This window comes from Sinohyriopsis cumingii, unplaced genomic scaffold (genome assembly GCF_028554795.1).
Source record: "Sinohyriopsis cumingii isolate HCF-2022 unplaced genomic scaffold, ASM2855479v2 utg000695l, whole genome shotgun sequence".
NCBI lineage: Eukaryota > Metazoa > Mollusca > Bivalvia > Unionida > Unionidae > Sinohyriopsis > Sinohyriopsis cumingii.
Genome location: NW_028315924.1, coordinates 2280354 through 2305477, shown reverse-complemented (window position 1 = coordinate 2305477; position 25124 = coordinate 2280354). Strand labels below are relative to the sequence as shown.

The 25124-nt window shown below is 35.7% G+C and overlaps 2 protein-coding genes across 3 annotated transcripts in view; one reads left to right on the top strand and one right to left on the bottom strand.

Annotated features, from left to right (window-relative positions):
• Positions 1 to 25124, bottom strand: part of LOC149773290 (uncharacterized) — a 77811-nt gene that overhangs the window by 33279 nt on the left and 19408 nt on the right. For both annotated transcript variants that reach the window (XM_089946523.1, XM_089946522.1), the window contains exons 4-6: positions 17870 to 18000; positions 14655 to 14883; positions 8148 to 8426 (exon numbers count right to left, since the gene is read on the bottom strand). In XM_089946523.1, coding sequence (XP_089802649.1) covers positions 8148 to 8426; positions 14655 to 14883; positions 17870 to 18000 — 639 coding nt within the window. The remainder of the gene's footprint in view (positions 1 to 8147; positions 8427 to 14654; positions 14884 to 17869; positions 18001 to 25124) is intronic.
• LOC149773291 (uncharacterized) lies at positions 190 to 8131 on the top strand. Its single transcript, XM_089946466.1, has 6 exons — positions 190 to 1058; positions 1089 to 1199; positions 1391 to 1442; positions 1584 to 1652; positions 2561 to 2622; positions 3382 to 8131. The coding sequence occupies exons 1-6, from the start codon at positions 563 to 565 to the stop codon at positions 3705 to 3707; spliced, it is 1116 nt and encodes a 371-aa protein (XP_089802592.1). The 5' UTR covers positions 190 to 562; the 3' UTR covers positions 3708 to 8131.

Here is a 25124-nt window from a genome sequence, read left to right as displayed (position 1 = left end):
ATGATCACTAAAATCTGTATTTCTCATTACAGTGTTGTTGATCTAGGTGAATCCAGCTCTTTTGGTCATGGAGATTATGAAATTGGTGACTGTACGAGTGCAAGTAATACTAACTCTTCAAATATAATGAGAATATCAACAGATGAACCAACTAGATATGGTGACAGTGACACAAGTTTTTCATCTGAGTCAGAAGAAAGTATAGAGTTTGAAGCAAGTTCAGATGATGAACAGTATCCTCAGGTGAATGAAGCAACTCAGTCTTACCTATCCCATGTCACAGATCCACCATTTTATGTCAATGCCCCATAACAAGATATATATTGTTGTGAAATCACAAAGTCTGAACATGTTATTGCCCTTGGGACTTTGGCAACAAGACATAATTTGTCAAATGCTGCAGTAGGTGACTTGATGGACTTTATTCAGTTGCATCTTCTTTTAGCAAACACAGGATTGACAAGTGTCAAAGATTTGAAGGAAAAATGTGGATTCAATAAGGAGTATCTCATACCATTTTTATTGTGAGAACTGCAAAAAACTGTACCCAGATAAAGAAGAAATGTGTGAAACTTTGGGTTGTACAGGTGCAACTAATCCAGATAGTCAAAAGTACTTTGTGACTAGTAAAATCAACATACAACTTGCTGAAATATTTGAACATCCTGAGATTTGGAATTTAGTACAAGAGAGCCATTCGATGCCAGAAAGTGAAATACTCTCAGATATCAAGTCTGGTAATGATGATAAAAAACTGAAACAGCCAGGAGGCTTTATGTTCCAGTCTAACAATATAACAATGTCATTATTTACTGATGGTATCTCTCTATCCAAAAGTTCATTAGTATCACTATGGCCTGTATACCTTTTGATAAACGAACTCCCACCTAAGGGGCATTTCCATTGCAGAAATATGATCTTATGGAGTATTTGGCAAGGAGCTAGCAAATCAAATATGGTGATGTTTTTGAAGCCACTGGTACTTGAGCTGTTAGACTCGGTAGATACCCATGAATTTACATTCAGGCATGAAAGTGAGGAGGTATATACCTATGGATTTACATTATAACTTGAAAGTTAGGAGATATATTCCAAAGCTATGTTGATTAAAGGTACCATGGATCTTCAAGCAAGAGCGTATCTTTTGAATATGACACAACACAATGGTGCCTTTGGTTGTCTGTACTGTTTTGAACAAAGTGAAACAACCCCCAGTGGTTAAGGTCATTGAAGAGCATATCCAGCTATGGATGTAGCAGCCACCCTTCACACTGATAAAAATGTCAAAGCCAGTGCAATAGCAGCTCAAAGAACAGGTCAGAGAGTTTCTATGGAGAAAGTGTTTGGTTGTGTCTACCAAAGTTCTCTGTAACAACAAATGTGGTGATAGATTATATGCATAGACCTCTGTTAGGTGTTGCCAAGAAATTTCTTGAATTATGGTTTGAAAATAAACATTCGTCAAGGCCACGGTGTATTGGGGACTAAACAAAACAAATTGACAAAAGTCTGCATGGAATAGAACCCCCATATTTCATTCACAGATGACCTAGACCTATTACCAAAACTTACAACCACTGTAGGGCATCTGAACTGCAAAACTGGTTGCTTTTCTACTCACTTCCATTGCTGAAGAATCACCTACCTGAATTGCATCTTACTCACTTCCATGCCTGAAGAATCTCCTACCTGAATTGTATCTTACTCACTTCCATGCCTGAAGAATCTCCTACCTTAATTGTACCTTACTCACTTCCATGCCTAAAGAATCACCTACCTGAATTGTATCTTACTCACTTCCATGCCTGAAGAATCACCTACCTTAATTGTATCTTACTCACTTCCATGCCTGAAGAATCTCCTACCTGAATTGTATCTTACTCACTTCCATGCCTGAAGAATCACCTACCTTAATTGTACCTTACTCACTTCCATGCCTAAAGAATCACCTACCTGGATTGTATCTTACTCACTTCCATGCCTGAAGAATCACCTACCTTAATTGTATCTTACTCACTTCCACGCCTGAAGAATCACCTACCTGAATTGTATCTTACTCACTTCCATGCCTGAAGAATCACCTACCTTAATTCTATCTTACTCACTTCCATGCCTGAAGAATCACCTACCTGAATTCTATCTTACTCACTTCCACGCCTGAAGAATCACCTACCTGAATTGTATCTTACTCACTTCCATGCCTGAAGAATCACCTACCTGAATTCTATCTTACTCACTTCCATGCCTGAAGAATCACCTACCTGAATTCTATCTTACTCACTTTCATGCCTGAAGTCATCACCTACCTGAATTCTATCTTACTCACTTCCATGCCTGAAGAATCACCTACCTTAACTGTATCTTACTCACTTTCATGCCTGAAGAATCACCTAACTCAATTATATCTTACTCACTTCCATGCCTGAAGAATCACCTAACTGAATTCTATCTTACTCACTTCCATGCCTGAAGAATCACCTACCTTAATTCTATCTTACTCACTTCCATGCCTGAAGAATCACCTATCTTAATTGTATCTTACTCACTTCCATGCCTGAAGAATCACCTACCTAAATTGTATCTTACTCACTTCCATGCCTGAAGAATCACCTACCGAATATTGTATCTTACTCACTTCAATGCCTGAAGAATCACCTACCTTAATTCTATCTTACTCACTTCCATGCCTGAAGAATCACCTACCTTAATTGTATCTTACTCACTTCCATGCCTGAAGAATCACCTACCTGAATTGTATCTTACTTCCATGCCTGAAGAATCACCTACCTGAATTATATCTTACTCACTGCCATGCCTGAAGAATCACCTACCTGAATTATATCTTACTCACTGCCATGCCTGAAGTATCACCTAATTGAATTATATCTTACTCACTTCCATGCCTGCAGAATCACCTAACTGAATTCTATCTTACTCACTTCCATGCCTGAAGAATCACCTACCTGAATTCTATCTTACTCACTTCCATGCCTGAAGAATCACCTACCTGAATTCTATCTTACTCACTTCCATGCCTGAAGAATCACCTACCTTAATGCTATCTTACTCACTTCCATGCCTGAAGAATCACCTACCTTAATTCTATCTTACTCACTTCCATGCCTGAAGAATCACCTACCTTAATTCTATCTTACTCACTTCCATACCTGAAGAATCACCTACCTTAATTCTATCTTACTCACTTCCATGCCTGAAGAATCACCTACCTGAATTGTATCTTACTCACTTCCATGCCTGAAGAATCACCTACCTTAATTGTATCTTACTCATTTCCATGCCTGAAGAATCACCTACCTTAATTGTATCTCACTTCAGCTGCTTAGTTGAAGGAATATACATTTGAAGGAATTGCTTCATAAGATCTACAAAGGGCTGATAAACTACTTCAAACCTTTGTTGGAAATGACAGTGAACTATATGATTCATGCATGAATGTGCATAATATGACCCACATCACTTCACTGGTGGAGAGATGGGGACCACTTTGGGGATGGCCATGTTTTCCATTTGACTCATACAATGGGGAAATCATGAACACTATTCATGGGACAGGGAATGATTGCAAAGATGTACTCTGGCATCTACTGGCACAGAATAGAGTTGCAAGAAAAGTCTCTGACTTCCCAGATGGTTCAAAAGACCAAAAATTTCATGCAAAAGATGGTAAATTCTGGCACCTTAGATAACAAGATAAGCTCTGATAATGCTAGACAGTGTCATGTAATAAAGGGTGAAGTGAGGAAGAACGATCTAAATAATTATGAGAAAAAATCTCTTTGGAATGAAGTTGGCTCCAACAAGAAAGAAGACTTCCTTTCATCATCAAAAATAGTTCGGGATGGATTTCTGATGTACAGTAAACACTCTCCGAAAGTGACAAAACAAAATTCATTCACAACACAAATGAATAACACTGATATCATATAAGTGTCAAGGTACATACCCAAAGCAAAATGCATTCTTAACGACAAGCTAGCTGGGGTTGTGCAAGCTTGCAAAAGGCATTTTTTTAAGTCTGCAAGCTTGGAAAATTTAAAGTTTAAGCTTGTGCATGCTTGCAAAAGGAATTTTTCCAAGTCTGTAGAGCTTACAAGCTTGCAAAATCTAAAGTTCAAGCTTGTAAAAGGACTTTTTCTAAGTCTACAAGCTTGCAAAATCTAAAATACTTGATGTCAGCTTGTGCAAGCTTGCAAAAATCAGTCATGAAAGTTGAAAGTTGGCAGTTCTGCATGAGATCAGTACTTCCTGAAATGCTGAAGAATATATGTTGTAACTAGATCATGCTCAGTATAAGAAACTACACTGCCAAATTAAAAGATGTTACCGGTAATCTAGCTTTTATTTATAGCACTGAGTTTAAAATAATATACATTTTCAGTGTTGCAAAATGACAAGAACTTGAATTACTTGTACCCATACATAAAAAAAATATATTATTACAACATTTCTCTATGTTTCAATTAACTATGAACATTATTAATATATTTAAAAATAAACTGAACTATTTCTTGACCAAGACAAATTATGAAATGTTATTTTTCTACAAATGTCTTTTTTCTCTTTTTCAAATTTTTACAAATATTATACATGTTAGAAAAACAATTAAGTTTTTTTGCATAAAGAAAATTCTATAAATGATTATACACTCAATTAGCTATGCAGTCATTTTGTCAGGGAACAGAAGACTGATAAAGTAATCCATTTAGTAAAATCCTGTAAAATAGATAGCAATTTCTGACTGCAATGTTATTTACAGACTAACTTAATACAGCAAGATACTTGATGTCAAGTACTTGTAAATGCTATTTAACAACAATGTATGCACCATCAAATATAGTCTCTGTAAATCTTGTAATATTAACTTCTGGCATTAAGTTTTTGAAAGAATCGTCATATATTTGTTTCAAGGACAATCTGCTGCCAGGAGAAAAAAATAATTGTCGGTTATTTACTTACTAAATATTTTTGTAAAAATATATAAAATTTTTGTTTTTCTTTGAGAGAGAGAGATGCATCCCATTCTGCCAACGTTCTATAAAGAACAGAGCGTTGTGAATTTTGATTGTTTAAAAAAAATCAAATCAAATCATGGAAGATGAAATGTGGTTTTCTGCGACAGAGACTTAATTTGGTATTGAGTCTTTAAAGGTGGTTACTTCTCCCTGTTTATGATCAGCAGACTGGTTTACAAACTCTAATATACACACAACATATTTGAGTCACAAGAACATAAAATAACCATTGTAGCCTCATGTAAAAGAAACTAGGCGCAATTTTCAAAATTGAACTGTCACAATTTAGCTCGTTAATTTGGTAAATTTCGTTGCCCACAGAACCAGTATATGTGCAGTAACTGATCCTATAACCCGAGAGATAATCTGACGTCACGAAGTTATCATGTTTGTGAGTAAACTCAAGAGTGTTGTATTTTGCCAGTTTTTAGGACTGTAACATTTTGTTTCACTTTTACAATTTAAATACATCAAAAAATGATTTTGTAATGTTCCTTCACCCAATGATTGAGATGACAACTCTGAAGACCATTATTATTTATTGATCCACTTGCCAAACTGCTGTAATCAATGCAGTGCTGTCAGTTTTCAACAATAGGGTTACAAGATTACAAAATTAAATGCACACTTGTGAATCTCATTTCTGTTATTCTTAGGGTCTTTCTTTCCTCTCGCATATCAAAGTCAACAATTGTTCAGAGGTTGTTACATTTAATTCTTTTCATTCTCAAAGAAGATGGTTGTTATTATATTTCAAAATGTCTTAAGGTACCTAATCAGTTTCAACCCATTTTTTTAATATATAAAGTTCTGAAGTGCCATTTGTCTGACGTGTGTCAAAGCCCTTTCAAAATGAAATTGGTAAAACTAAAATTTAGGAGCTCATTAATGGATGATCTTGAATAACACTTATTGATATTTTTTGGACTAGATAAGTGATTTTGGAATGTTGAACTGCAAATGAAATGCTTTTGCCAAAGAGGTAAATACTTGGTTTGTAATCCATTTCAGTGGATCATATATATGAATCACACCCGAAGCAGAGGAGGATGCAGAATTTTATTCTGAGGATTTTGTTTAGAAGAGTTGGTTCAGAGTAATCCAAATGGCAAACAATCTTGTTTTCACCTAATAGTTTATCAATTTGACAGATGAGAGAGGGAACCTAACCATTTGACACCAGCCTCCACCAAAATGGATTTCTTCATGGAAGTAAATAAGTAGAACATTTCTAAAGCAATAGACAACAAAAGTATAAAGAGTTTCCTCACACAGATTCATATGCTCTTATATTTTTATCTGATTAAATATTAAATGATTTGATGACTTCATTCTTTTCTTTCATTGTTAAGATCTCATGCTAATTAATGTTCACCACATTTTAATATTTAATATTACATACTTTTTGCACATCAAGGGCTAGAAAAATAGAGGTATGTGACCATGAATAGAATAATTTAATTGATGCCATATCAGTTCTTCTGATGCAGCTAGATAGGTCAGCTTTGCTTGCAAGCTTGTAACTGGCAAATTGGCAAGCTTGCGTGGTTTCAAATCTAAGCGTGCCGCAAGCTTACATAACAAAGCTTGCCATAACCTTAAACAATAAGCTTGCAATTTTGGTTTGGGTATAGCGCACAATAATTCAAAGCAGGTATTTGCCTCAGGTCAGCTTCTTTCAGCATCAGGCTCTGTTCTTCCAACCAGTTACACATATACAGAAAATGGTAAAGAGATGTGTAGTTTTCAATTTTAATAAATATGACATGCGAGTCCAACCAATAACTGAAATACTTGGACAGCAAAAAGCTTAGTGTGTACGAAAAATATAAATATGTCTTATAATTTCTGCATCTGTTTCTATATACTTCCAGACTGTTTATTGTATACTTCCATACTTCAGTGATGTACCAATCTTTCTGTATTAGGTCCATATGCAAATTTAATTAGATAATAACATGCATTGATATCAACATGAAGAAACGAAATGTCTCAGAATGTCAGATATCAAGTAATTTGATTGTGATTCTCTATGATAGTGCTTATTAAATCTTTTTTTTTGCTTTCTTCAAATACATAATACGCTCTCTCTCCCACTGTAATCTACTTTTAAGGAAGGTGCTGTGGTAGTTAGGACCGAGTGTCTTCAAGAACCTATTATCGTCGTTGAAATTGAAATTGATATTTATGGTGTTATTCTCCACAATCATCATGAAAGCGACTAAACTGGCTATCTACATTGTATTGTCAAGCTCATGTGGTGAACAGATTTGGACATATTAATGGTTGTATATGCACCAAGTATTTTCTGGTCAAGATTTAACTATTTTTTCAGGATATCTTTTCATACATGTATAGTTTGTGTTAAACCAACATTTTTGTATAATGATATTTATTGGATCATCAACATCTAATTACATACGTTTGTACATACAACAAATTATGTACTACTTTAACACTTGTGGTTTGTCTTTTTAAAGCAGGGGTCAGGTGTGTATGTTTGTGTGGTTTCATTTGTTTATTTGAATTGTTTCCTCTTTTTCTCAGTATATATTGATCATAGGTTTGAAATAATACTTTAGTTTCAAGTTGAAAAGTCTGTCCAAAATGTACAGCATTTTCCAGGCATGTCCAGCATTTTCCAGGCACAATGTCCAGGGTTTCCATGCTCAATTCTGCAGAATATTTTATATTTCCATAGTTTTCCAGGGTTTTCCATGATATTCAATCCTTTTCCAGAGAATACAATGGAAAAAGTATAGATCGCCATCATTTTTGTTTACAATCAACCAGACCTCATAAAATGTCTTTTTGCAAAAAATATTGATGTTACCATCCACTCACAAGGAGTAGAGTTTCAAGCCGTCTGCTGTAGTGGCCATATTGGATGTTTGAGAAACATAATGTTTATTTAGAACCAATCAGACCATGGTTTGAATGTGTGTGTAAAGTTTGATGGCAGTCCTCCATGTAGTTTTGGTGGCATAGTGACAATAGTTTTGTACTAACTGACAGATGGACATCGCATGCCACACAACAGACCATCCCATAAGCTCTTCTTGTTTATGAGAAGTAGAGCTAACAAACAAAACACCTATATATATGTATGTATACCTCTAACAAACAAAATGGGTTTGTTGGAGTCAACTTTAAGATTTGGGTCAGTGTTGTATGCCTGACAGTAGATCATTTCATTGTGGTCTGTGTTAGTGGGAGTGAAGATCAGACTGGTTCCACTGCCCATTGACCGAGATCCTATATACCAGCCTATACTAGGTGCAGGTCGACTGGTTCCTGTTACACAGGTCAAGGTAACTTGTTCTCCAGAGGTGACAGTCAGGGTGGATGTGATGTTCTGGTTGTTTTGCTGTAAAAATGCCTCTGTTATTCTAACTGAAATGATTAAATATAAATTATACTTCAAATTCTCAAAACTTACAGAAGTTGAAAAACATTCAAGTACATAAAAAATGTACCTTTATAATTCAATATGAAATATCTTACTGACGCATAAGTAGGAGACAAATGTAGCCTATTAACAAAATAGGATGAACTTAGCCATTTTTATGACAATACTGTTTATGTTTAGTAACTGACTAATTAAATACTATTGTAGCACTGAGACTGTACCAAGCAAATTTGCATCCAGTGATACTGCTATGAACATCAGCATCACAAAAACAGATACGGTATAGACACCACTCACCTTGATTAGATCCTATGCAAACACTTACACATAGGCGCAAAGTGCAGATTGTTCAGAACAAAATTGCTATAAATGCCTGTATTGCAAAACCTAAACAAACTCCACTGACATTATTTAATCTTTTGTAACCATGACCACTTAAAAGGTGAAGACTGCTCTAAACACAAAAATAAGGCTGGCTACTAATTTAAATGTCATTTGTTTGTTTTGGGGTTAATCCATAATACCTAGGATGAATGAGATCTGTGTCATCATCTTTAATTCAAGTAAGTAAACATATACTCACTAAGTTTGTATAACTGTCAAGTTTAACAGCTGAAAGAAATATTCTATTTGAAGCAAAATAAATCTTTGATTTTCCTTACATACACACATTTAAGTGAATGATTAGATCCCATTCTTCCCCATACCAGGTACCTATCCCCTTTTTGTACTTTTAATGTTTTAAAAATAAAAGTATTCAAAGTTCAAAAACAACCAATTACTTGTTTTACAATTTAAACAACACACATAACTGGTGACATAACCTGTGCTCTTAAATAAAAAATCTTGCATCTAACTTGTGAGGAGCCCATTATGGGTATTGTCAAACCCATGTGTTTAGTTTCAGTATGGGTTCTTAGACCTGTAGTAAAAAGGCTAATAAACACTGTCATCCCCTCAACTTCATAAAAGGTGTTTTCTAGATATGGGGTATACAATTTAAGTTAGGAGGGTTGGGGTTAATTACAAAAATGCCACGTAATATAATAAATCATAAGTATTTAATGGATCTACTTTGTAACAGCTCTGAGATACATGGATCTTAATTAAATGTGAATTTAACCCATACAATTGGAATTAAGTGTGATGCCATTACATAACATTTTCTCACTTATTTATATTTTTTACTTTGTTACCATCCTACCAATGGTCCATTTTTCTCACATGCTATGGTAATAAAACATTATCTTTTAAGTGTCTCCCATCAGATTTCATCTCAGATGATACCCAGCAATGACTGTAAGCAATACTTCATGTGCTGATTACTGATACAATAAGATACAAATCAGATGGCAAGTCTGCTAAAACATTTTGGGGCTATGTTTTTAAAGTAGTAATGCAACAATAATATCATCATCCTGCTATCAATAACTGATGACAACACCACATAAAGCATTACATGATGTTTGCCTGCAAAATAACTGTCTCAATGGAGCAAGATTATAAAGTCATTTCATTATAAATTAAATCATGGGGCAAAACTGCAAGATAATTCTGTGCAAGGTTGTGGATAATGAACCAAAAGAATGAACCAGAACATCAACATAATGAATTATATTAAAGTTATATCACAAGTCTTTTTAATTCATCTTTCAAGTTGCCTAATTCAGTTTGTAAATGCTATCTTCCTTTTGATTCTATTCCTTATTCAAACTGAGAAGGAAAAGTTGTAGACATTTGTGAAATGGCTCCTCACTGTCATCATTCATTAATTGCTATTTTAAAGAAATCAAATCCAACTTTTATTATTGACACCTTTAATAATTGAGTCACAGGTCATATTTCAATATCTGAATCAGGTCTCTGTCACCCAAAATACATTTCATTTATCATTTGTTATTTTCTTTAAAAGCTAAATTTGTGCAGCATAATCCTGTATCAAATGCAGGCAGAATGGAATATAATAATAATTATAATAATTATAATAATAATGCTTTATTTATAGAGGGTGACTCATTAGTCAACAAACCATTAATAATAATACAAATATCATTCTGTACTAACTTTTAAGAACAAGAGGTGTTCAATCACGACACACACACACATGAATGAATGAAAATAAGGACTCCTTATAAAGTCAGATTAAATCAAGTATATTCATTCCTCTATTAAAGCAATAAAACAGAATCAAGATGAGTACACATAAAAAGAATCAGCAAGGATAGGAATTAACAAAATGCTGAGCTAAAGAAAGAAATAAAATAAGCTTCAAATACAATAAATGCTTCACTGACACCCTCTGGCAAAAGAAACAAAATGCAAGGCTATGAACAAAAAATGGAACCAAAAAAATAACTTGAGAGAGAGCCATTTTCAAACAGAAACACTAGTTGATGTAAGTAATTTCACATGGTAAAAATGATGCACATAATTAAAATGTTCAATGATGTATGACTTTAAGTGATGGCAATTTTTCTTCAAATATTAACCGTAATGATGGTTGCAACCAGAAAAAGAAAAGGACTAGTGAGGATGTGTTAGTCTTGAGAATGGTTTGAAAGTCACACCATGGAAGGATGAAGTCTTATCATATAGTCTGTCCCCAAAATATGGAAAACTGCAAAAGAAACTCCGATTCACAAATCTGGTTCTAAGGATGACACTGATAACTACCAATCAACCTCAATACTACCAAACTTGTCAAAATTGATTGACAAACATGTCCATGATTCATTCATGTCATATTTAACCAAACACTTGCTGTTACACCCTAATCAATCAGGCTTTAGACACAAACATTCCTGTGAGACTGCCTTGATCTACCTAACTGATAAATGGCTTCAAGCACTAGACCAAGGTAGAATAATAGGATCTGTATTTGTAGATTTCAGGAAAGCTTTGACATGGTGGATCATGAAATCCTTTTGAAGAAACTGAAAATCTACCAATGCGATGAAAGAACAATTAGATGGTTTACTTGATACTTAAGTGAGAGAACACAACATGTTTACATAAATAATGTTCTGTCTGAACCTGGAACAATGAGATATGGAGTACCACAAGGCTCAATTATAGGTCCATTACTATTAATTTTATTTATTAATGACCTACCACTTTTACTAAGAGACTCAATATCATCTACAGATCTCTATGCAGATGACACAATATTGTCAGACATCCAAAACACAAAGCATGAACTCAGACTTTCTTTACATAATGCCCTAAACAAACTCAGTCTTTTTGTACTCATGTGAGGCATGGACCCTGACAGCAGAATTACAACGAAGAATCCAGTCACTTGAAATGAGATGCTACAGAACCATCCTTGGCATCTCTTACATGGACCACATCACAAATGAAGAAGTGCGTAACACCATCAGGCGCGAAGTGGGCCAATATGAGGACCTCCTCACCACCGTCAAAAAGAGAAAGCTGAAATGGTATGGCCATGTCACTAGAGCCAACAGTCTATCCACAACAGTCCTGCAGGGCAGCGTCCAGGGTGGCAGAAGGAGAGGTAGACAGAGAAAAAATTGGACTGACAACATCACAGAATGGACCAGGAAAAGTTTTGCGGAGACACAGGTATTGGCACATGATCGAGACAAGTGGAGGGAACTGGTCAGATGTTCAGCAGCACAGTGCTTCAACGACCACACTAGGTCATGAGAATGATGATGATGATGATGATAAACAAACTGGACAACTGGTGCACATGCAATGGCATACTGGTAAATACTGGTAAAACTAAAATATTACTTATTTCAGCACAGCAAAAAAGGACAAATCTTGATAGTGATGCACTGTGTCTGACATGGAAGGATAAAATCTGCAAATGGTCTGTCATGACAGACTACTTGGTGTTCTGGTAGATAATAACCTATCATAGACTGAACATATCAAACATATCAGTAAAACAGTCAATTCAAGTGTATGGCTTCTCAGTAGGATAAGATATTTTCTCCCTGAAAGGCACAGAAAACTATTTCATAACAGTTACATACAACCCTATTTTAATACTGTAATACAGTATGGGGTAATTCAAATGATAAAAACATAACAAAGCTGGCATTTCTTCAAAAAAGAGCATTAAGGATAATATCAATCAAGAAGGAAGCAAAGGAAAATTTAGTTGATAGGTTAAAAATATTACCTATTAAAGACTGAATCTGTTTGAGAAAAGCCAAATTAATGTACAGGATATCCAATAATAGTGCTCCTGAATATTTACAATCACTATTCCAGTATAGGCTACCTGGTAATACTCCCCACCTGTGATCCATGTCTACCAAACAGTATAAAATTCCCAAACCAAATAAGGAGTTATTTATAAAAAGTTTCCAATACTCTGGAACTCTGCTCAGGAATAGTATTCCAGTTGTGGTTAGAAATGCCCACTCTATTTCTTTCTTCCAAACCCAATATATCCAGTGGCTTCAGAGATGCAGCTAAAATAAATAAATTCCTTTGTATGAGGGCCTAACCGCTCCAGTGGCCCAGTGGTTAGAGCATCCGCCTCGGATGTGGGAGGTCGTGGGTTCGATCCCCAGCCGAGTCATACCAAAGACTTACAAAAATGGTACTAACAGCTGCCTCGCTTGGCGCTCAGCATTAAGAGGTTAGTGTTAGGACTGGTCGGCCCGGTGTCAGTATAATGTGACTGGGTGGGACATCATGCTACATGTCTGCGGCATGATGCCCAGTGCTAGACATCACTATAAACTGCCACATTGCAGACATCGTAGCGATATGACTGAAAAATTGTTAAAGCTACGTTAAAAATCAAAATCACATCACACCTCACATCACTGTATGAGGGCCTCAAGTTAGATTAGTTCTTAGCTAATTGTGTTACCCTCTTTAAATAAGGTCATTATTATTATTATTATTTTTATTTTTCACATGGAAAAGAGTAGCTGTGCAATAACTACAGGTTAATGTGAATTACTGACATTGTGTCAGGACTTCATATTCTTCATTTCATGTGATTCACTGATTATAAAGTGGGACAGTATTTTATGTCAGTATAAATGTTGTTTCTCAAATAAACTTCATCCCATTACATACAGAACAACAGATGGCAGATCTTCGATCCCAATGCATTGTTAAGCTTAATACACCATCATATTACCTTCAATGAAAATTCCAACAACAAACATCTAGCTTAGACAATAAAATTTACCTGCTTAATTTCATTACCACATTGTGGTCTTAAGCTAAGACATTAAAAAGAGTAAAAACCAACAAGTTTTCTAAAACTGATCATACAATTTAGTTCCCTAAAATGGAAGTGAAATATTGTCAATAACTTCCAACATGGTGAAGGAAATACTAAATAGTCCTAAAAGTTACATCTCAAGTCCAAAATTATTGAGCATTGTGAATGACTAGAAGTGGTAATGTGAATAAAGTTATTGATGATGTGCTATTAGTCAATATGTCACAATGAATTTACAGTAATTTCAAACAGCCACTAGATCCTAAAGTCTGAACACTTTGTAATTCCAATTAATAATTGAAATAAATAAATTAGATCCACACAGAAATTAGACTGGCATGGTTTCATCAAATACAGGTAGTTTAATTGAGACTAAGGCATTAATGACTACCACAAAACAAAAGATAGCAAAATTGGAAAAAAACAAATTTAATCTTAAGTCACAAATGGTTGCCCACAACAAAATCCTTGGAGTGACACTTGGCAACAATTTGCAACAGGATGAACATATTCAAGTCATATGTCATAAAGTCATTTCATGTCTGTGGTTATGTAGCAAGATACGGCCATATCTATCAACTTAACTTAGGTTAATATATTACAAATTATATGTACAACATACCTAGACTACTGTAATGGTATGTGGGGAAACACTTCTGACAATAGTATTTACAAATTATTCCACTTGCAAACAAGAGCTTGCAGATTCATCCTAGATGATACTGAAAACATACCAGATGCAGTGAACGATATTAAAATGTTAACATTAAGTCAAGAAATATTCTTGAGAAAGAATAGACTTATGCCAAAGTTTCAAACAATATGGCCCCATTATATCTCAATGAACTATTTCATGCTAGAAATCAAGACAACACTCCCAATAAAAGATGAGATTCTGCTTGTTTTGTCCATATATAAATATAGCTTATTATCAATGTTGTGTGTGTGTGCATGTGTGTGTGCATGTGTGTGTGTTACTCTTGGATCTGCATACCAGCAAATCGGATAGTCTGTGACCCAGATGTGATGAGGTTCATGTTGGAATCTGGATACTCAATTCTACAGGAGAAAATGAATATTTTGTCACTGTTATCACTCCATGTGGTGTGCTGTTGGAATACTAGGGTGCTTGTGTAGATTTGTTCTGGTAATACACATGAGCCTCCTGACCCTGTTGGATTAAGTGTTGTATAGACTTCATAAGGAGATGATGCTGACTGACCCTGGAATATGAGTAAAGTTTCAGTTTTATCTGGGTATGAAATCAGCAAGTTTAGTATACACGAATCTGTGCTTTATATGGGTATGAAATTAGCAAGTTTAGTATACATGATCTGTGCTTTATCTGGGTATGAAATCAGCAAGTTTAGTATACACGAATCTGTGCTAAAGTTGTACTTCATCTACCATGATCATGATCATAAACAAATGAAATTAAAGCATACACAAATATAAAAAGGATCTTAAGTTAAAGTCAGAAGTAATTATAAAGAGTCATACATAGTCATGACCAATTTATAGATATGCAATAACAACTAAAATCTGTTACATTATATAATAACACACAAAAAGTAACGATAAAGAAGCATGTTTAAGTCCACCATCAGACATCTTCATCATCCAAAAAGTAACAGCCAGTGGTTGGCTTGCTTTTGTTTCTGATGTACATTATTCATGCTTGTGGGGAATGGGGATTTGGGTAAAATGTTGCAAGTCATCACTTCAGTTGAAACAGCAAGATAATCAAGTTTCACTCCACGCCTTGTAACATAATCACCTAATGGCAAGGTTTAGAAAGAATACAAGTACTGTATACCATGACTGTTGTGTGCAATGAAGAAAAGTGTTTTTTACCCTCTAATAAAAGCCTACACCTCAGTTTACAATAGGCATAAATAAATGCAAACATAATTGTATGTACCGTGTTTGGGGAAACAAGAGGCCAAAGTATGCCTGACTTTGCTCACCTGGCTGACATGAGTCAAACAGCAGCAGGTCAATAACATGCATTATTTGGAATTTTTCCATTAAAAAACAAGTCTTTTGAAGGGACTGATGCACTATTGGCTAAAAAGATTTTCCAGGAATTCAAGAAAAGACAACTTCTTTTTTCTCTGCTGAGTGCTGAAACCTTCTGTTATATTTATGTATAATAACAAAATTTTGAAGTCAGTAGTTCTGGCAGTCATAATGGATGAAAGATTAGAACCATTTTCATTTAGGACCAACTAGATGCCATTTAAAATGATGACAAATAACAATATTTTTAGTCTAAATAAAATGATCACAATGGTAATCATATTGGAGGTTTAATTTAAGACCAATTAGATATCATATGTAGTCTTCTGGAAATCCCATGTTGATATGAATTTCCATTGTGGAGGAATAGAAGTAGCAAGATATTTGTGACAGAAGTCTGTCACAAAATTGTATAAATCCCTTTATTAATTAAATATATGTACTCAGGTTTTGTTTTATGTGTTCAATGATACTCGAGGGTGATTTATGTATATTGTACAAATATTTTGAAACAGTGAGTTCGGTTCATCCTATACCAAATGTGCGAAGTGCTTTTGATGGAAAAAACCAATTCATCTAGTTCACAGATGATGTAGGGTTACATTGTTTGTGTATAAATGCCTCACTGTAGGATGAAATCTCTATATTACAGAATGTTTTGTCAGTGAGTAGTCTACTTAAGGACTTGCAAATCTTCAGCTGTAGAGGCATGTGCTATTTATTAATTTCTTGTGTATAAGTTAGAACTATTGTACTAACATGTTTATTTTTGTATATTATCTATGTAACTCCAGCTTGCGAAGTATAATGCAAATATTTTCTATTCTTCTATGTGACTTAACAGGAGATTTATATTAGCAATAAAGTTGCATTTTATTAAGAAATGTTTAGTACCATCGGATTCTTATTGGACCCAAGTAGGTTCACTTCTGAACCTGTTTATTGCTTTGTAATTATTGTGCTGATAATGTAATATGTGTAGTTTACCGTATTTAACATCATTACGTGTTATCATATATGCCTGTGTCATATATGCCTGTGTCATTCATAATACATGGTGTTAGATTTATTTTCAGCTGATCAGAGTCGACGAGGTACCAGATGCCTGTGTCATTCATAATACATGGTGTTAGATTTATTTTCAGCTGATCAGAGTCGACGAGGTACCAGATGTGGAGCTGACCACTGAAGCTGACCACAGCAGCTGTAAAGCTGACCATAGCAGCCATAGTGCTGAATGAACAGTGTGTTGCTGGTTGAGTAGCAGGTGGTCGGGCACTGCTGACCAATTGTTGGGTGCTGATTACTTGATTGACCAAGGAACTGAATAGTGGTCAGTGACTAACTGTAATGCTGACTGCTTGATTGACCAGTATGACTGGTTGCCAAATATGCTAAGTGAGGGAGTGTTTTGTGTATTTCCACACATGTAATCTTTTAGCCGTGGGCTAATTTTGGGGTTTGTTATACCCAGTGTTGTGGGAGTGTAAAGATATTTGGATGATATCTGTCCCATCAATTATTCATTTTACAATTTGAGGAAAGTACCTCATTATTTACTATTTGAGTGAACACATCACTTTTACTATTTGAGTAATACACATCATTCTTTTCATCATATGAAATTAATGTGAATAATAAACCTTTGTCCTTGTACTGTGTAAGGTCATTTACTTGTATTCACATATCTGTTACACCAACAAATGTGGGTGTTCTTGTATGCTGTAGAGCAGAAACCAACTCTTTAAAAACATTGACTTCTATATGTGAGTGTCAAAATGTAAATTAGTTATTAAATATTAAACAGCATTCAAAATTAGAGTAATAAAATTATTACATATCATAGTTTTAATTTTAATTTTTGTATTTTGTTTATTTTTTTATATATTTATTTACCTGTTTGCTGTTTTGTTTGTCTTTCTACAAACGGAGACCAATCGTTATTTTACATTAATTAGAACAATGACATCTGGCAATCAGCCATATTCGTCTTCTTCTTAGCAGTAGTAGTAGTACTAGTAGTAGCAGTAGTAGTAGCAAAAATTAATTTATGTTGTCCAAATATATGTGATATCCCATTATATACAGTAAATGTGCAACTGAAATTATGTTATCACAAATATCACATGCACATGTATGCATTAACTCCAATGCACATCACTTCAATTTATTGCCAATACACTGACATACCTTTATGAGCCACTGTATCAAAGGGGATGGGTAGGTACAGCTAGATGTTGTACACTGCAGTTGAGCTGATGTAACACTGAGGTCTACATTCATATTTGGCACCTGTATGAAGTCAAGACGTGATGGAGTTGCTTCAAAAGGAAACAAATATGGAAAATAAGTTATCTTTTCTCTAATTATCTGGACATATTATAATCATAAGTAGTGGATTGTGTTTTACTGGGACTAATATAGACAGTGACTGAAAACTCTTGGTCTTAAATAGCTTACAAAATAAAACAAAACCCTGACTGTAATTACCTAGACACATATTATGATCATCTAACCCTGACTGTAATTACCTAGACACATATTATGATCATCTAACCCTGACTGTAATTACCTAGACACATATTAAGATCATCTAACCCTGACTGTAATTACCTAGACACATATTAAGATCATCTAACCCTGACTGTAATTACCTAGACACATATTATGATCATTTAACCCTGACTGTAATTACCTAGACACATATTAAGATCATCTAACCCTGACTGTAATTACCTAGACACATATTAAGATCATCTAGCCCTGACTGTAATTGCCCAGACACATATTATGATCATCATTATAAGAAAATGCAGTTTTGCATTTTGCTGCCTGAAACTAACATTCGCAGAGGAGACACCTATATGTTATCATATATTATCTGTGCACTTTTTACATACAAATTAGGTTGCATAACAACTAACATTCAAGTGGGGGTGGGGACTTTAAAGATATCACATTTAAGAGAGGCTCGTGTATGGTACATATTTTCTAAACAATACCGCTTCATTATTTAATCATCATTATAAAGTATGTTATTTGCAAAAGATGTTGACTGGTTGGTTAGTTGATTTTTCCACTTTCAACACATTGGATATAGCATGCAATGCAAAGAAGAGAGTTATTGGTATGCAGAATTATTGTTTTAGGGTTTGTCACTTTGATAATTACTGGCTATTGCTGCCAAGATAAATATCAAGATGACCACTATGACAATAACTATCATGATGACCACTATGACAATAGCTAACAAGATGACCACTATGACAATAACTATCATGATGACCACTATGACAATAGCTAACAAGATGACCACTATGACAATAACTATCAAGATGGCCATCCATGACAATAACTATCAAGATGGCCACTATGACAATAACTATCAAGATGACCCCTATGACAATAACTATCAAGATGACCCAATATGACAATAACTATCAAGATGACCACTATGACAATAACTATCAAGATGACCACTGTGACAATAACTATCAAGATGGCCACTGTGACAATAACTATCAAAATGACCACTGTGACAATAATTATCAAGATGACCACTATAACAATAACTATCAAGATGGCCACTATAACAATAACTATCAAGATGACCACTATGACAATAACTATCAAGATGACCACTTTGACAATACCTATCAAGATGACCACTGTGAAGTACATTATTGTTCAGCTCATGTCAGCATGAAATCCAGTCACCATAAATAAAAATGTATGTAAGCAATTCTAGTTTCTCCCTTATATTATAAAATGTACTTGAAAGGGTATCATAATAAAATAAAATTGATCACATGACAAGCTTTGTAAGCAATGAGCATCTCAAGTAAAAACAAGAAATTACCAATGAAGGAATCCGTTGTTGCAGAAAAGTGCATAATGTTGTCAGACATTTTCAGTTTAGAATAAAAAGTAAAAGCAACTGGACTAAATGAAAAGTGAGTCCTGTGATCAATCCTTGGAAACTTATAAAAGAAAGATTCAAATAAACATTATCAATATACATCTAACCACATGAGTGGCAAACATAACTGGCTGACAGAGATAGTGTACAGCCAGTTGTGACCAAATTTTACTCACAAGGTGGTTTTGGACCACAGTTGATGATTTTTCATAATTATTTTAAATAACAGTGATACAACTTTTAGCAGAATAAATCCATAACCTGATAACATTCCTGTGAATTGTAAATGAAAATATTAAATATTAAAAAGATTAGTTACATACAGAACTATATATTTATTTACTACTCACATATTTATAATATATTTGTAATCCCTGTCTACAAAAGGCCATCCAACTGAGGAGGCCTATTTTCTACTGCAGAAGGGTTGATTTATAAGAGGGGAATCACTGTTCTGAATTGGCCAGCCCAGGGAATCACTGTACTGAATTGGCCAGCCCAGGACATCACTGTACTGAATCGGCCAGCCCAGGGAATCACTGTACTGAATCAGCCAGACCAGGAAATCACTGTACTGAATCTGTCAGCCCAGGGAATCACTACTGAATTGGCCAGCCCATGGAATCACTGTACTGAATTGGCCAGCCCAGGGAATCACTGTACTAAATTGGCCAACCCAGAGAATCACTGTACTGAATCAACCAGCCCAGGGAATCACTGTACTGAATAGGCCAGCCCAGGAAATCACTGTACTGAATTGGCCAGCCCAGGGAATCACTACTGAATTGGTCAGCCCAGGGAATCACTGTACTGAACTGGCCAGCCCAGGGAATCACTGTACTGAATTGGCCAGCCCAGGGAATCACTGTACTGAATCAGCCAGCCCAGGAAATCACTGTACTGAATTGGCCAGCCCAGGGAATCACTGTACTGAATTGGCCAGCCCAGGGAATCACTGTACTGAATCAGCCAGCCCAGGGAATCACTGTACTGATTCAGCCAGCCCAGGGAATCACTGTACTTAATTGGCCAGCCCATGACATCACTGTACTGAATTGGCCAGCTCAGGGAATCACTGTACTGAATTAGCCAGCCCACGGAATCACTGTACTGAATTGGCCAGCCCAGGGAATCACTGTACTGAAATCGGCCAGCCCAAGGAATCACTGTACTAAATTGGCCAGCCCAAGGAATCACTGTACTGGATCAGCCAGCCCAGGAAATCACTGTACTGAATTGGCCAGCCCAGGGAATCACTGTACTGAATTGGCCAGCCCAGGACATCACTGTACTGAATCAGCCAGCCCAGGGAATCATTGTACTGAATTGGCCAGCCCAGGAAATCACTGTACTGAATCAGCCATCCCAGGGAATCACTGTACTGAATAGGCCAGCCCAGGAAATCACTGTACTGAATTGGCCAGCCCAGGGAATCACTACTGAATTGGTCAGCCCAGGGAATCACTGTACTGAACTGGCCAGCCCAGGGAATCACTGTACTGAATTGGCCAGCCCAGGGAATCACTGTACTGAATCAGCCAGCCCAGGAAATCACTGTACTGAATTGGTCAGCCAAGGGAATCACTGTACTGAATTGGCCAGCCCAGGACATCACTGTACTGAATCAGCCAGCCCAGGGAATCATTGTACTGAATTGGCCAGCCCAGGAAATCACTGTACTGAATCAGCCATCCCAGGGAATCACTGTACTGAATAGGCCAGCCCAGGAAATCACTGTACTGAATTGGCCAGCCCAGGGAATCACTACTGAATTGGTCAGCCCAGGGAATCACTGTACTGAACTGGCCAGCCCAGGGAATCACTGTACTGAATTGGCAAGCCCAGGAAATCACTGTACTGAATCAGCCAGCCCAGGGAATCACTGTACTCAATAGGCCAGCCCAGGAAATCACTGTATTGAATTGGCCAGCCCAGGGAATCACTGTACTGAAATCGGCCAGCCCAGGGAATCACTGTACTAAGTTGGCCAGCCCAGGGAATCACTGTACTGGATCAGCCAGCCCAGGTGGCGCTCACCAGATAATATGTACTTTTGAGAGAGTGACGTATGTAAGGTGAAGTAGTTCGCATTTAAAACATGCACAGTAGAGAGAATGTTTGCATATCTCTATGCTACATTAATGTAATGTGGATGATATTTCTTTTGGATATTGTACTTTTGGAAATTTTACACGATTTAAGCACACTGCTAACTAAAATGACTGCTCCCTTGTGTTAAAAAATCAGTCTGAATTAGTCTAAAGTACACTATACATAGCAGCTATTAAAATAGGGAAAATGAATTTTGCCAGACTAGACAATACCAGCTTCTGGAAGTGCAATGAATGAATTACCAAATATATAAAATGTAAAAAAAGTTATCGGCTCTTTTTTATACAACTGACCTCTGAAGTTCAGGAAGTGAAAATGACCAAGTAGAGCTAGCACTTTTTTGAAAGGTGCACATTTGAAGTAAGGCCAAGCTGTATACTCTATAACCCATAGTACACCCATCAATCATACACCAAAATAAAGGGAATTAAAGGTTCTTTGCATTATACCTAAGATATACAAGGTCTTTTTTAAATAGCCAGTATAACCAGTGAGGAAAGCCGGGGACATTCTTTTTCTTTAAATTCCTAACCCTATGCAAAATGCGAAACTGTATAGCGCCACCTTAAAGAAAATAAAAAAATGTTTGCAATTATTTTTTTTTATTTTCATATAATTATGTATGATGTTCTGAATAAAATGGTACATTCATATTGCATTTAAGCATGAAAATAAGCTAATTATGATCATTTTTCTCTTGCTTACATAATTTGCCATGAGGTATGTTTGTGTGAGTAGTGACCTTAATTATGGGGAAATTAGAAGACTTAGAATATAGGAATAGAGTCAACTTAAATTTAAAACTGTTGCAATAAGTGACAGAAATATATGTTGAAAATGTTTCTTTTCATTTATTTGCAATGAAATAAAAAAATAAATGAAGAGAAAGTGAATTCGCTTCTTCCATATTAAACAATAGGCAAATATTTTACAATTTGACCTTTGACCTTTATGAAGCTGATGAGTTACCTCCCTTTTCTAATTGTAAAATTCATTGTTGATATCTCAGAAATAATTCTGGCTAGTTTCATGTTCCTGTCATTCAGCATAACATTGGTTGCTATGTTTACAAAATGTAATGTACATTCTTAAAATAGCTCACTTTTATCATGGGGGGGGGGGGAGGATGGACTTGTTAGAGACTCTGACACTCATAAATACTGTTCTGTGGGGAAAAATGCAGGAGAATAATTCATAAGGATTGTTTTGATGCTTGCGACTTAAATGTTTCAGCCATATAAACATAATTAAATCATACAAAAATAATACCTACATCTTCTTTATGGTGGCGCTCACCAGATAATATGTACTTTTGAGAGAGTGACGTATGTAAGGTGAAGTAGTTCGCATTTAAAACATGCACAGTAGAGAGAATGTTTGCATATCTCTATGCTACATTAATGTAATGTGGATGATATTTCTTTTGGATATTGTACTTTTGGAAATTTTACACGATTTAAGCACACTGCTAACTAAAATGACTGCTCCCTTGTGTTAAAAAATCAGTCTGAATTAGTCTAAAGTACACCATACATAGCAGCTATTAAAATAGGGAAAATGAATTTTGCCAGACTAGACAATACCAGCTTCTGAAAGTGCAATGAATGAATTACCAAATATATAAAATGTAAAAAAAGTTATCGGCTCTTTTTTATACAACTGACCTCTGAAGTTCAGGAAGTGAAAATGACCAAGTAGAGCTAGCACTTTTTTGAAAGGTGCACATTTGAAGTAAGGCCAAGCTGTATACTCTATAACCCATAGTACACCCATCAATCATACACCAAAATAAAGGGAATTAAAGGTTCTTTGCATTATACCTAAGATATACAAGGTCTTTTTTAAATAGCCAGTATAACCAGTGAGGAAAGCCGGGGACATTCTTTTTCTTTAAATTCCTAACCCTATGCAAAATGCGAAACTGTATAGCGCCACCCCAGGAAATCACTGTACTGAATTGGCCAGCCCAGGGAATCACTGTACTGAATTGGCCAGCCCAGTTGGAGCCTGATGGCTTAAGACATGCTCTCATGTCATTGTCATTGCTGTCAGTTGGATATTCTACTGCAGAGTGGATGATGCCTTGACAACTTCCTAGGCTGACACAACTCTATCCATAGCATAAATACCCTTACTCTGGTGTGACATTGATCAAATGATTGAATGATGAGAAAGTGACACAAGACTGCTAGAAGCTGACTTTCATGGCATCACCCAAAGAGGAATAATTTAAAAAGGCCTGAGATGCAGCAGTAGCCATGATCTCATGGGCTTTGATCTTCATTCTCTCTCTCTCTCTCTCTCTCTCTCTCTCTCTCTCTCTCTCTCACACACACACACACACACACACACACACACAAAGTGAGAGATGACAAGCTCTTTTAATAGCTTGAACAATCCATCTTGACATGGTAATTGCCAGAATATCAGAAACATTTTAGAAATAGATGGTTAAGACTCCTTTCTTTTTCTTTTCATTTGGACAGATAGAACTGCAATGCAATCACTGTGAAAAGAAGTCTATCCACAAACGATATAATTGAGACTGGGGAGTACCAATTCTCCAATGTACCAGCTCTCTACTTATATACACCTTCTATTACAACTGTATTTCACAACATACCCCAACGTGACATCTTATTACTCATTCTAATGTTTCAAAATATCTATTTATGTGACCTAACTGATCCAATGGGAAAGTACTTAATTCTTCCAGAACCATCCAAACCCCACCAGTCAATGGGAAAAAATCCGAATCTTGTAAACATATTTACTAATAATTCTACTATTAGTAACTGTCAAGATGTACATAAGCATCAATTTATAGATCCTATGTAATTTTACGTTTTTAATATTCCTAAAACAGACCCTAGTCATGTAGGCAAAATCGAAATAAAGATCTTCATTACAATAATAACAACTGCAAAAATTGTATAAAATCATGTACAAGAACCAGGAGTTAGAAAAGATATAATACACACACACACACACACACACACACACACGTAAATGCACAATTCACAAGCATTTACATAAATGCTACATTGCTGCAAAATTGAAGATGAAAAATAGAATAGGAGGGGCATGGTGTGACTTGTACTTTAATATGTGCACCATATTTTCTTTTATGATTTGATCCATCTAATACACCTATTGTGGATGGAAGGTACTTGGAGCTGATTTAATATCATGTGTAATATTAAATGACTAGGACTTGAACAAATCTGCATGTGTTGGATTTGGGCTGCCAGAAGCAGAAGATTGCTGAACTTTGACCACTGAGGCCACAGTGAGGCTATCAAATGAGCTGAGAGTAAAGATCCTTACTTTGAAAGCACTCATGGAACCATCTTGAAGGGTGGAGAAGTGTAAATGAACAAACAGTCAAACTTCAGGCTGAAAGCATCCATTGTC